Source organism: Rhinoraja longicauda, chromosome 1, assembly GCF_053455715.1.
Source record: "Rhinoraja longicauda isolate Sanriku21f chromosome 1, sRhiLon1.1, whole genome shotgun sequence".
Lineage (NCBI taxonomy): Eukaryota > Metazoa > Chordata > Chondrichthyes > Rajiformes > Arhynchobatidae > Rhinoraja > Rhinoraja longicauda.
In genome coordinates, this window is record NC_135953.1 from 85,803,392 (window position 1) to 85,817,564 (window position 14,173).

Below are 14,173 nucleotides of genomic sequence, written 5' to 3' on the forward strand. Positions count from 1 at the left end.
AAAATATTAGATAGCGCACTACAGCATATCAGATGCTGAAAGGGCTGAGTGGCAGAGGGTGTGTGTTATTAATATATTATACCCTAAAGATTTAATGGTGTACTAGCCCTCAGGATTAATGACCTTCCATGATTAACAACTATGTTGGTTTCAAAGAGCTGATAATCCCTTTTAAACTGTGCCCCAAATGGATCAGGGATCAAACGTCGTACTTCTGGTCAATATTATGTAACATTCTACATTTTGCATTAGTCCATTGGCAAAACATCCACATTTCCATTGAAGAATATCAATAGTCATTTAAACAATACCCTTAGCCAAATATACTTTACATTTTAATCCTCTAATAGTGGACAGCTCTTAGGCAAAGGAACTAGAATTCTCTGTGGATTTTAAATGGTGGAATTTTTTTACTATTCCAGAGGGGCATGAATTAAACCTTCAGATTACGTACACGCTCCTCTGCATTTGCACTTTCATCCAGAGTCTTCAGGACATTTTCCACTCGTGCCAAACGACCAGAGAGGGAAAGCAGCAAGTTTACGACCTTGTCCAAGTCACCAATTAACATCTTGTACTTCTCAAATTCGTTGGACTTGCATAAGCCTTTAATCATGATTTCCACTTCCTCGCCCAGAGCACTATTCAGTTTAATGTCAGTCGTTAGGCTCTCCTTAGCTTCACGCAGGGTTTGAATTTTACATGTTATGCTCTCAATTAGCTCATTCTGTGAAGTAGAAAGAGAACTGAATTAAGTTAGTGAAAGAAAGTCAGAAGCCATAATGTTGCTTTCAAAACTATTTGTTAAAAGTTTAAAAAACATTAATAGTGAACATTTTTACTCAATTTCTTTCCACTTTGGCTTCTGTTAGGCAGCCGCAGTACACAATATTGGTCTTTATACATTACAAAGCTATCACAAGCAGTGCAACCTGATTTCACCGAACGGAATTGCAAACTAAATGAGATGTGCTATTGGTTGTTGGAGTACAGAAACTCTAGCAAGTTCTGTTTTGCTCCTTTCTGCAAGCGACTGGTTTGGAAAGAGAAGGTGTAATAAGGGGAAACTGAAGATGCTGGTTTATTCCAAAGAAAGACAACATGCTGGAGTAACTCAGCTTCAGACTGAAGAAGGGTTCTGACCTGAAATGTTGCCTATCCATGTTCTCCTGAAATGCCGGCTCACCTGCTGAGTTACACCAGCATTTGGTTTCTTTCTTTGGCCAAGAGAAGATTTTTGTTTCACAGATCCTCTGGAAGGGTTTACTTCAACACAACATTTTTAACATTGCAGGATCAGAGAAGCAAAAGTAAAACACTGCCTGCAGATTCATGAAGCACTTGTTGTGGCCGTGCTTTGAATAGTGTATGAAATAGTGGGCCAGATGTCACAGCACTGGACGCTTCAGTGTGAATCACTTCAACAAATCTTTGTAATATAAAGGGGCACCAATATACCAGCTCAGCTTCAATTGCTGCATTGAGAATTGTGCCTAGTGCCTGATAATAGTGAATGACATTCAAAGGAGGGGCAACCTCGTAGTGGTGTGGTTACCCCTTTCACAACAAATGGTATTTGAGAATCACTGTATAATCTTTATAATATAGAGCTAGGCAATAAAAATGGTCCAAATTCATCCAGGATATTAAAAAAAATTCACTGTAGTTTGTCAAAGATTCTGAAGGTTACAAGGAAAATGTGATAATTTTGGAAAATTGACTCTTTCACAAATTAGGCTTGCAGGGCTAGTGAATGTAATGCATTTCTCTTCTTTTGAGGCCCCTACTGAGATTACAGGCCATTCAACTCAGCATGAATATCAAGTTTAGACCATGACAAACTTAGAATAGGTAAATACAACTAAGCAGGTCCCAAATGGGAAGAATCACAAGCACCTGCAGACTTAAAAGGATTACCAAAAAATGGAGCGGTGAGGAAGGACCCGATGTGAGAAAGGACTTCTTTTCTTACATAATGAGCAGGTGTAATCTGATTCATCCACTGCCTTGGTTAGTATCCAAGCAGTTTAAGTCAGGGTTTTTATCAATATTTGTATCTTAGAAATGAATTACAGGGCCACGGAAGGAGAGCAGAAGGATAGAAGTCACTGTAATGTTCAAAGAACTTGTACAATGGGCCAAAAAGCCTCCTGCTGTGCTAATAATGATTCTGTGTCCTTTAGCAGGGCGAGGGGGGGGGGGGGGGGGGGGGGGGGAGTGGCCTAATGTATTCAATTCCTGGGTCACTGAGATGAATGAAGTCAGGTTTTGATTTTAGTGATGTAGCTCTGAAATTTCAGCACCTTTTTCTCGTTTATGTCCGGAACGTCCTCCTCATCTTCAGCATCATTTCCCTGCATGTCCTTTATTTTATTCATCAGCTCAGCTTTGAGGGCCGACGTGCTGTAGTAAGTGGGACAATGTGATGTGGCTGCTCCCCTCTCTTTCTCCTCTTTCCTAAGAAAGAAATGTACTTGTTACACATGAACATAAAAGTTTTTTAAAAGAATAAAAGTAGTTCAATCAGGTGTCATTAATAAAGAGACATAAAAAAAAAAGTTTTATCTGTTCACTGGATGAAGAGTTTTTTTTCCCCCCAATAATTCTCTCCCTGTTCTTCCACTCTTTGATAAAGGTCCAGCTTGCTCCAAGGTATCAGTTGCAAGTCAACATGTAGGCACAAATGAGGTGGGTCAGAAGAGGAAGGAGGTTCTGCAACCTAAGTACAGAGAACTGTAAAGCAGGACTTCAAAGAGTGGTTATCTCTGGGTTGCTTCCAGTACCTCATGCTCATGAGAGTAGGAACAGGGAGATAGGGGATCTGAATGTGTGGCTGAGGAGTTGGTGCAGGGGGTAAGGATTGAGATTTCTAGATCACTGGGATCTCTTCTGGGGCAGGGGTGCAAAAGGGACGGGTTGCACCTTAATTGGAGGGGGACTGACATTCTGGCAGGCCAGAGTGTAGCTAGTGCTACACGGGTGGGTTTAAACTAAACAATGGAAACATCAAGCAGGAAATTAGGGATGTACAGCAGTTATCAAGGGTGACTTTAATCTACATATAGATTGGGCCAACCAAATTGGTGACATCGCTGAGGAGGATTTCCTGGAATGTACACGGGATGGTTTTTTAAACCAATATGTAGAGGAACCGACTAGAGGGCAGGCCATCCTATACCGGGCATTGTGTAATGAGGAAGGATTAGTTAGCGATATTCTTGTGCAAAGCCCCTTGGGCAACAGTGACCATTATATGGTGGAATTCTGCATTAGGATGGAGAGTGACATGGTTAATTCAGAGACTAGGGTCCTGAACTTAAAGAACGGAGACTTTGAAGGTGTGAGACGGGAATTGGCTAGGATAGCCTGGCAAATTATACCTAAAGGGTTGACAGTGGAGATGCAATGGCAAAGATTTAAAGACCACATGGATGAACTCCAAAAATAGTTCATCCCTGTCTGGCGAAAAAATAAAACTGGGAAGGCGGCTCAACTGTGGCTAATGAGGAAAATCAAGGATAGTGTTAAAGCCAAGGAAGAGGCAGATAAATTGGCCAGAAGAAGCGGAAAACCGGAGGACTGGGAGAGATTTAGAACTCAGAGGACAAAGGGGTTAATTAAGAGGGGGGAAAAAGGAGCATGAAAGAAAGCTTGCAGTGAATATAAAAACTGACTGTGAAAGTTCCTTTAGATATTTAAAAAGGAAAAGATTAATAAAGGCAAATGTAGGTACCTTACAATAAGAGACAGGTGAATTTATAATGGGAAACAAGGAAATGGCAGAACAATTAAATGAGTACTTTGGTTCTGTCTTCACTAAGGAAGACACAAACAATCTCCCGGAAATACTAGGGGACCGAGGATCTAGTGGGAGGGAGGAACTGAAGGGAATCCACATTAGTCAGGAAACAGTGTTAGGTAAACTGTTGGGACTGAAGGTAAATAAATCCCCAGGGCCTGATGATCTGTATCCCAGAGTATTCAAGGATGAGGCCCAAGGAATCGTGGATGCATTGGTGATCATTTTCCAATGTTCTCTAGACTCTGGATTAGTTCCTGTGGAGTGGAGGGTTGCCAATGTAACTCCACTTTTTAAGAAAGAAGGGAGAGAGAAAACGGTGAATTATAGACCAGTTAGCCTAACATCGGTAGTGGGGAAGATGCTTGCGTCAATTAGTAAAGATGTTATAACGGCACATTTGGAAAGCAGTGACAGGATCGGTCGGTCAGCATGGATTTATGAAGGGGAAATCATGCTTGACTAATCTTCTGGAATTTTTTGAGGATGTAACAAGTAGAATGGATAGGAGAGAGCCAGTGGATGTGGTGTATCTGGACTTTCAAAAAACCTTTGATGAGGATCCACACAAGAGATTAGTGTGCAAAAGAGTGGGAATTAACAGGCCCTTTTCAGAAAGGCAGGCAGTGACTAGTGGGATGCCGCAAGGCTCGGTGCTGGGACCCAAGTTATTTTCAATATATATTAACGATTTAGATGAGGGAATTAAATGTGACATCTCCATGTTTGTGGATGACACAAAGCTGGGTGGTAGTGTGGGCTGTGAGGAGGATGCTATGAGGCTGCAGGGTGACATGGAGAGGTTGGGTGAGTGGGCAGATGCATGGCAGATGCAGTATAATGTGGATAAATGTGAGGTTATCCACTTTGTTGGCAAGAACAGGAAGGCAGATTATTATCTGAATGGTGTTAAATTAGGAAAAGGGGAAGTGCAACGAAACCTTGGTGTGCTTGTACATCAGTCACTGAAAGTAAGCATGCAGGTACAGCAGGCAGTGAAGAAAGCCAATGGCATGTTGGCCTTCATTGTGAGAGATTGAGTTTAGGAGCAAGGAGGTCCGACTGCAGTTGTACAGGGCCCTGGAGAGACTGCACCTGGAATATTGTGTGCAATTTTGGTCTCCTAATTTGAGGAAGGACATTATTGCTATTGAGGGAGTGCCACATCGGTTCACCAGGTTAATCCTCGGGATGGTGGGACTGACTTATTATGAAAGAATGGGTCGACTGTGCTTGTATTCATTGGAATTTAGGATGAGAGGGGATCTTATAGAAACACATAAAATTCTTAAAGGATTAGACAGGCTAGATGCAGAAAAAATGTTCCCGATGTTGGGGGAGTCCAGAACCAGAGGTTACAGTTTAAGAATAAGGGGTAGGCCATTTAAGACTGATACAAGGAAAATATTTTTTTACGCAGAGAGTTGTGAATATGTGTAATTCTCTGCCTCAGAAGGTAGTGGAGGTCAATTTACTGGATGTTTTCAAGAGAGTTAGATTTAGCTCTAAGGGCTAAAGGAATTAAGGGATATGGGGGAGAAAGCAGGAACGGGGTATTGATTTCTGATGATCAGCCATGACTATATTGAATGGCGATGCTCGCTCAAAGGGCCGAATGGCCAACTCCTGCACATATTTTTCTATGTTTCTTACTGGCAACTTTACTTCGTACAAAGACCCAACACAAACATGATGGATCAAATGGCCATCTTCCGGGCTGTAGGTTTTTGATTTGGCATGGTCTGGATCCGAGTGCAAATGGTTATTATTGTTTGATTTTGGGGTATTGGCCAAATATGATTCCATCATGCAAGAGCACTTCTTAAAAGTTAACATGGACGGTGGCGAGAGCAGGAATCCTTGACTTATTTTCCTTTGAGGTTGGAGGCACCCTGGTCAACTAAATCCCACACTAGGAATCACACCTCTCAGTGCTGTATAGATCAGCATCATATTGGACTATTACTGGTTTTATGTGTCATTATTATGTACAGTTTTACCAAAATATGCTGCATTGCAATGCAATTTTATACAGTTTTCAAAAGGTCAACTTTCATTCAGTGACCAGATGATAAAACAAAATGAACTACAATAAAATGGAGGACGTAATGAGTAAACCTCACAATGGTCTAATTGTCCATTCTGATATCCATGAAACAGGCAAAAGTGGAGGCAATGGTTTAATCAATCAAGTTGGAGCCCGGGTTATAAGATATTTGGGTTTGTAAAGTTGCAAGAGATGTTACAGAGAGGTACATTCAGAGGGTTTATGGTATGCAAGAACATAAACTCAAATATTACTTTAAATGCAAACATACACAATGGGGTACAACAAGGGGTCATCGACTCCAAACTGAGACAAGTCCCTTTACAATCAATCTGAAAAGCTCCCTTTTCACACGATTCCTGAGAGAAGGGAAAACCTTAGAATTGTTTCAGAAACCATTAGAAAATGTGAAAGGGGTATCACGATCGTTGAGTGCATGATTCAAGTTGGCTCCCCTCATCCACAATTATCCTCTGAAATTATTATTAATTTCAAAAAGGGATGTTTAAGTGACACCAACTACCATTGCATTTTGCATAGAATAACACACATAGCATACATACAATCACAACTATAAACAGACGTGAGCATGTCTACACAATAAAAATAAAGCACATTCATAGACACATGTAAAACACATGCATCCCCCTAATACCCAGGGTGAATGAAGGCCTCTAAGCTCTGGGTGGGCTTGGAGTGTAGTTTCTGCTCTGGCCCCTGCAGAGTGCCTCACATTCTGATCAATGTGGCCAAGCCATCAGTCAAGTGAAATCATTCCCACAGATAGCAAACCAGAAAGTTTAAAAGCCCTTACATGTACCAAGTTAAAACAATCGGGGTCTGCGTAGAATTTTCTATCAATATTGGAGTTTGTTCAGCAATAATTATGGCTTAACATATCATTAAAAATCTATTTACACCTTGGGCAAGATGATGTATTTGTGCATTGTCTTTCTGCTGACTGGTTAGCGCACAACAAAAGCTTTTCATTGTACCTCGGTACACGTGACAATAAACTAAACTGCACTGAACTAATACTTTCAATGTTAATTACAATTAGAATGATTGATAAAAAGTTAAATTTCCACCAATGCACTTGTGCTTCTGATTGGGTGAACAATACTTCCAACCTCGTCAAAGAACAGAGTGTGTCAATGACTGCAGCATCTGTGTCCCAGTTATCATTTGCCCACAGACAGGTGTGGCAGAAGCTGCTATTAGTTTCAAAGTGATGACAGCAAACATGCTTAGGATCATGGTTATTATGAAGGGAACCTTGGGGTCAATAGGCCGTTGGGGTCAATAACCTTGAGGTCAATAACTTTCACGCCAACCTGTCCCTGTAGCGAAAGCTGTGGTGTTTTGCCAATGGTGTATATAGCAAACCCTCAGTTTAATGGACCCCGTTTAAAATGATTTTGGTTATGGCGGACGGACTGCCGACACTATCCTGACTCACATGGCCTCCCCCCGCCCTGGCATCAGACCCCCACTCCCGACTCGCGAGCCCTTCTTCCCCCACCGCACGGTCTGGTGACACAGCTGTGTTTTGTGGCTCACGTTGTGCCTCTTGGGGTCAATGCTTTCTTCGGGCCACTGCTGCTGGTGGGACTGGCTCGGTCACTGTGGGGCTCCCTCCCCTCACCTGCTGCCGCTTCCCTTCTGTCGGCCCATCGCTTTGATCGCTCCCCACTCCACTGCAGCCACCGCCTCCTTCTCCTGTTGCTCTGTCAAATCGGCCTCTCCTCCCACCCTCCATCGCCACCGAGGATGTTGGCAGTTGCGGATGAGGGAGGTTGGGAGGGGGGTTTGAGGCCGGGAGCGGGCAGTAGCCAGCACGCGGTGTCTGGTGCGTCTTGTCGTTGGTGGCAGACTGGGGGGGGGGGGGGGAGGAGTGCCAGGGGCTGCGACGACTGGACGTAGGGTGACTGATTGGGCAGGACTCGCCCGTACAGATCAGAGACATTTGGTTTTAAGGTGGAACAACACAAAGTGCTGGATTAACTCAGTAGACTGAATCAATCTGACGAAGGGCCCCAACGCCACCTATCCATGTTCTCCAGAGATGCTGCCTGACCCACTGAGTTACTCCTGCATTTTGTGTCCTTTTGTGTATTAACAAACATCTGCAGTTCTTTTAACTACATACAATGATAATAACTTACTTGATTACAGCTGACAATCGGCAATAGTGGACACCACTTTCCCCCTCCCCCCCATATGATCCTTTATAACGAGGGTTTATTGTATATATTTTTTAGGCATGTTTAGTGTTCTCCAAGTTTAGGACCAAAATTCATTCTGGTTTACTATCAAATGATTACACTAAGCACAGGTAATTACAACATTATCATTGCCAATGGGCAACTTGTGCCCCTCTATTCATGCAGTGTTGGGAATGGACAATGCCTGAGTTAGTATGACTGGTTTCACCTAACAGGAGAGGGAAGCTGCTGCATTTAATTTACTTATGACGAAATAGCATTGACGTAAATACATTGCAAACACTGTTTAGTTGTTGTGCTAGAGTTATTTGATTCTACCCTTTAAAAAGCTTTGCAACTTACTTATCCTCCTCAGACACAGATTTTGTGACCATCTTCTGTAATCGTGGCCTTCGATGTTGCACCTCCTGCCTCACTGCGCTGCCCCTGGGGAAAATGCCCTCCATCAGGTCCATGGTTGTCTTCAAATTTGAATCTGGATCTAAAATCTCTGCCAAAGACTTGTCTTTGCCAATGATCTCCTTGGTAAGTTCTTCTGACTTGAGGTCCTCGGGCGATTTCTTGATTTCTTCCATTGGCAATGCAGCGAGGTTACAGTCCGAGCTCTCCAGGCTTGTGGCCGCATTTCCCATTTGATCACGTGGGGAATCCCAGCTCTGGCTTTGGCAATGCTCAGTTTGGGACGAGTGCGCTTCTTCCCGGGTTGGAAGCGTGGTTGGTATATTTGCACTGGTGCTGTGTTGGGAACAGCAGCTGCATAGCGGGACTGCACGGCCATTTTCATCTGCGTCATTTATCACAGGCACCTGGCCCTTGGTGGAATCGCTTTCTGAAAACCTATAAAATGTAAAAATATATATCATTACTGTAGCTGAGAGGGATTACGTCTGTGAACATTTTGTAAACCAACTTCATAAGTCCGTCATTAATGAGTAAAGGAAATAAATTGCTGAACCAATGTTTGTATTTAATATGCTAAATTTCTTATTAAATTTGTTAAGGCTTGACACTTTAGATGTTGTGTTAGAAGACATTACATTCAATTCATTAGTGCAAACTGAGTGATTGATGTATTTTAGAATTATTAAAGCAATGTGTTCTATCAATCAGACTGTGTGCCATTTATTAGCTGCATTTGATTCTCATGTCCCCACCCACCTTATATAAATCTAACGTCTTCGAATTATGTTGTCTATTCTTATTATGGCAAATAAATTGGTAGTTAATTGCACAGTGCAGTATTATAATTCCAATGAACGTTTTATAACATTGCTCAATCCGAGTGATTTTATTCCCTGTCTCGGGTGTAGAGTGGTATAACTGTACTGTTATTTCAATACTTTTTGCTTTATTTCACTGCCTCCACTTCACTCAGTGGGATTACAATCTTGATAGGGACAAACACACTGAGAAGCACAAAGGGAAGCACAAAGATGGGAACCCTTACACTGCATTTTCATTGGTTTAGTAACTAAAATACCAGACATTGATGCTGTTTACAGTGGTTCTGGCAGCACTGGTTACTGAGAAATTTTCCTGAATAAAATGTGTAGGGTTCAAGTAAACCGTGAGACAAAGAAAACACAGTAATCAACATAATTAGACTAGAAACCATATATGATTTTACAATAAAATTTGATTTTAAAGAAATGTAACTTCAGGATCCAACAGCATTATGTTAACTCCACATTAATTGCAGTTCATCTAACAGATCCAGCTTTATTTTTGGACTTTATTTATCCTAATAGCAAAAGGCATCTGTTACTAGAGTCTAACTGAGAAATATAAAATACCACAGTTAACTCTCAAATCAATACATATTTGCTGCTTTGTATTTAGAATGGAAGCTGAAAATAAATTTATCATCAGTCAGTTTCAAAGCAATAACAGATGCATTCTGTACTCTGCTTCCACATGTAAACTCCGTTGATACGAGAACAAGCATGGACTTCTAGCTCAAGGGTTTTTAATACACACATCATCTTGGCATTCTTTCCCCCAAGGATTTATTCCATACATTACTTGGGCTTTAACTTTAAGCAAGGGTAAAATTGATTCTGCCCTCAAATTATCTGATTATGTTCTTCCATCACTCAACTCAAGATAATGCACTGTCTTTTCACAATATGTCAATTTAATTTATTGACAGAAGCGAACACTTCCCTTTCTTCATTGTGGTTTTCAGCTGCTTCACATCAGGGAATTTACTGCCACAGGTGTTGGTGTTCATGCTCCCATTCTGCTTCACTTAACCCTGTCAGTGCCAATGCAGACATCCACCCGGTCGGTAACCTGCTTATACCCCTTTCCCAAACCTATGCTCAAACTTCTCATATGCAAAATATGAATAATTATGTCTCAGCATCACCCTTGACAGAACTGCTCCAAAATCACAAATAGAATATGGGATATTGAACATAAGCGACAGCGAAGCATCTCTCCCTGTCGAGCTCAATGCATTGTACGCACACTTTGATAGGGAGAACACTGATGTGCCTTCCCGAGCCCCCATACACCCTGATGGTATTACAGTCATAGTCACAGAGGCCGAAGTCAGAAGATCTTTTAGCGGGGTGAACCCTCGGAAAGTGCCTGGACCTCTTGGTATACCCAGTCAAGTTCTCAAAACCTGTGCAGACCACTGGCTGGAGTTTTTGCAGACATTTTCAACCTCTTATTGCTGAGGTCTGAGGTTCCCACCTGCTTTAAGAGGGCACCAATAATACCCAAGAAGAGTAAGGTGACGTGGCTCAAGGACTATCGACCAGCGGCACTAACGTCCATGGTGATGAAGTGCTTTGAGAGGTTGGTTATGGTGTATATCAACTCCAACCTCAGCAAGAACCTCGACCCACTACAGTTGGCCTACCATCACAACAGGTCATAGAAACATAGGTCAACGGAGGATGCAATCTCACTGGCTCTCCACTCCGCACTGGACCACTTGGGACAATAAATTGCGTCAGGCGGTTTATAGACTACAGCTCGGCGTCCAATACCATCATCCCCTCCAAGCTCCAAGCTCACAGAACTGGGTCTGCGCATCCCTCTGCAATTGGATCGACTTCCTCATCCACAGACCACAGTCTGTTCAAATTGGCAGAAATACTTCTTCCTCATTAACAATCGGTACGGGAGCACCTCAAGGCTGCGTGCTCAACCCCCTGCTCTACTCACTCTATATTCACGACTGTGTAGCCGAACATAGTGCGAACTCCATCTTCAAGTTCGCCAATGACACCACCGGATTTGGACGAATTACAGACGGTGATGAGTATAGAACAGAGTATAGAAATGAGAATAACCGATTGACCAAATGGTGCCAGCACAACAACCTGGCTCTCAATATCAGTAAAACAAATGAACTGATTGTGGACTTTGGAAGAGGAAGGATGATGAGGACCCACAATCCTGTTTATATTAACGATGGTGGAGAGAGTCAAAAACTTCAAATTCCTGGGCGTGCATATTTCCAAAGATCTTTCCTGGACCCAGCACACTGATGCAATTATAAGTAAAGCACATCAACGCCTCTACTTCCTGAGAAGATTATGGAGATTCAGTATGTCAAAGAGGATTCTCTTGATCTTCTACAGATGTGCAGTAGAGCATATTGACTGGTTGCATCACGGCCTGGTTCGGCAACTTGAACATCCAGAGTGGAAAAGACGGCAAAAAGTGATGAGCACTGCCCAGTCCATCACCGGCTCTGACCTCCCCACCATCGAAGGGATTTACTGGAATCGCTGCCTCAAAAAGGCAACCAGCATCATCAGAGACCCACACCATCCTGGCCACACTCTCATTTCACCCCTGCCATTGGGAAGAAGGTACAGGAGCCTGAAAACTGTAACGTCTAGGTTCAGGAACAGCTTCTTCCCGACGGCCATCAGGCTATTAAACACTACAACCTCCAATAAGCTCTGAACTACTATAGACTATTATTATTATTGCATTACTATTATTTGTTTTTTGAGTATGTGTGTATGTGTATGTGTGTATTTTTATTATATATATGTGTGTGTGTGTACTTGTGAGTGTGTGTATATATACACCGATCAGCCAAAACATTATGACCACTGACAGGCGAAGTGAATAACATTGATTATCTCGTTACAATGGCACCTGCCAAGGGGTGGGATATATTAGGCAGCAAGTGAACAATCAGTTCTTGAAGTTGATGTGTTGGATGCAGGAGAAATGGGCAGGAGTAAAGACCAGAGCGACTTTGACAAGGGCCAAATTGTAATGGCCAGACGACTGGGTCAGAGCATCTCTGAAACGACAAGGCTGCACACGGAGGATCAACAGCATATTAGGCAGGTGGTCATAATGTTTTGGCTCATCAGGTCATAATGTTTTGGCTGATCGATGTATACACTGAACTTTTTTTCTCTCTCTCGTTTATCATATTGTTTACAGTGTACTATGTTTACATATTCTGTTGTGCTGCAGCAAATAAGAATTTCATTGTTCCATGTGGAACATATGGCAATAAAACACTCTTGTCTCTTGGTCATTTTTGTCGTTACCTTTATTCTCTGTTTTCTGCATGAATTTGCTACGAGAAAAGGAGATCTGGATTACCAGCAATAAAACACAATTGATCGTAATTCCTTTGCTGAGCACAAGGTGGCAGCAGTTCTCCATACGCCAGCCGAGGAATGGGCTATTCCCATTACCCGTAGCGTTTTTGGCAGCGGCTGGGTTAGGACGCTAACTATTGAGGGGAATACTTATATAGTTGGGTTTCAAACATGCACAGATCCATCACATAAAAAAGCCTAATTATTTTTTTAAGGGCAGAGACTTAAAAATTTGCACCACACCACACCTATCCTTCGGTGAATGACAGTATGGTTCTGATGGGAAGGTAGAATAGCTGAACTGATCCTGTTCTCGCTGCTTGCATAAGTCTTGATGCTGCACTGCAACTAAAAAGATCTGACTCAATATAGACTCATCATTTCTGGATGCAAGTAAATAACTCCACATTCACATTGCAAAGTTGAATTGCTGGGTAATTCTTGTAATTCTGTGCAATTCAGTGTCAGAGAAAGTGAACGGACTGCAAACTAATACACGGTCTGGCTGGCCACATAAATGAAATGGTAGTTGATGTAGTGACTCCAGGAATAAATGTCCCTGCTTCCTTCATCTCATTCCCAGCAGACCAGGTTCCCATTCCAGCTTTCAGTGTAAAAGACGCTGGTCACACTTCCCCTTCCAAAATATCCTAACCCTAATTTCTTCCCAGAACAGTGCTGATCCCCGCTGCAGCCTTCCTTTCCTCTGGGTCATCTGGCTGATGCACAGAGGACTCTCCAGAAATGTCCTTCTTCAATTGGAGAGTTCCACCCGCACTCAGTACTGTGTCAGGCCTAAGCAAAGTCAACTGAACCTTCCCTTGTGACTGTGCCCTGGAAATATTACTCTTGGCCCTCCATGTGGCCTTCAACGTTGATGATCAAACTACTGCCCAATGTCTCACCAGGAGTTCATCTTGCTTGGCTCCCCCTGTAGTTGCTCACTGGTGGCTGTGACTGGCCATGGGAATGGGGTCTTTTCTTACCACCCGCAGGTTCTTTCCAGGAACTGCAATCTTGAAATCCCTTCTCTTCATTTAAGTGGGACCATGTTCCATGTATACAGAGCAGCAACTTGATAGTATTGAGTACTGCAATTATGACAATGCCATCTTGTTTAGGAGCTACTACAAACTGTCTATTCAGGTTGAGCTTAAATTGAGAGGTGAAGACACAGTGATCCTGGCTTTGATTAAATTAGATTTGATTAGTTTATCATTTACCCCATGAAAGCTCAGAATAAACAGCATAGTAATGATAAAAACAATACAATGAGTGAATGATGCAAGAGTGTGCTGAAAATTCGAGAAGTGCAAAGAATATTAAAGTATAATAATGGAATAACCAATGAGGTAGATTTAAGAGTATTTGGCAGCATCTCAGGGAATGGGCTGTGAAAAAGGTGGTTGGTTCAGGAATCAGACAGCAGATAATGTTCTTAAGTCTAGACCTGAGTTTTCAAGTTCCTTTATCTTTTCAAAGGTGGTAAGAGAGCAAAAAGGAATTGGCCAAATTG

General features: G+C 42.4%; 2 protein-coding genes across 6 annotated transcripts in view; one reads left to right on the plus strand and one right to left on the minus strand.

Moving 5' to 3' along the window:
• Nucleotides 1-14,173, plus strand: part of LOC144594813 (coiled-coil domain-containing protein 158-like) — a 510,587-nt gene that overhangs the window by 20,935 nt on the left and 475,479 nt on the right. The window lies entirely within an intron of this gene.
• shroom3 (shroom family member 3) overlaps nucleotides 1-14,173 on the minus strand; it is a 367,834-nt gene that overhangs the window by 2,784 nt on the left and 350,877 nt on the right. For all 5 annotated transcript variants that reach the window (XM_078401654.1, XM_078401647.1, XM_078401682.1 and 2 more), the window contains 3 exons: nucleotides 8,414-8,908; nucleotides 2,304-2,457; nucleotides 455-727 (listed from right to left, as the gene is read on the minus strand). In XM_078401654.1, coding sequence (XP_078257780.1) covers nucleotides 455-727; nucleotides 2,304-2,457; nucleotides 8,414-8,908 — 922 coding nt within the window. The remainder of the gene's footprint in view (nucleotides 1-454; nucleotides 728-2,303; nucleotides 2,458-8,413; nucleotides 8,909-14,173) is intronic.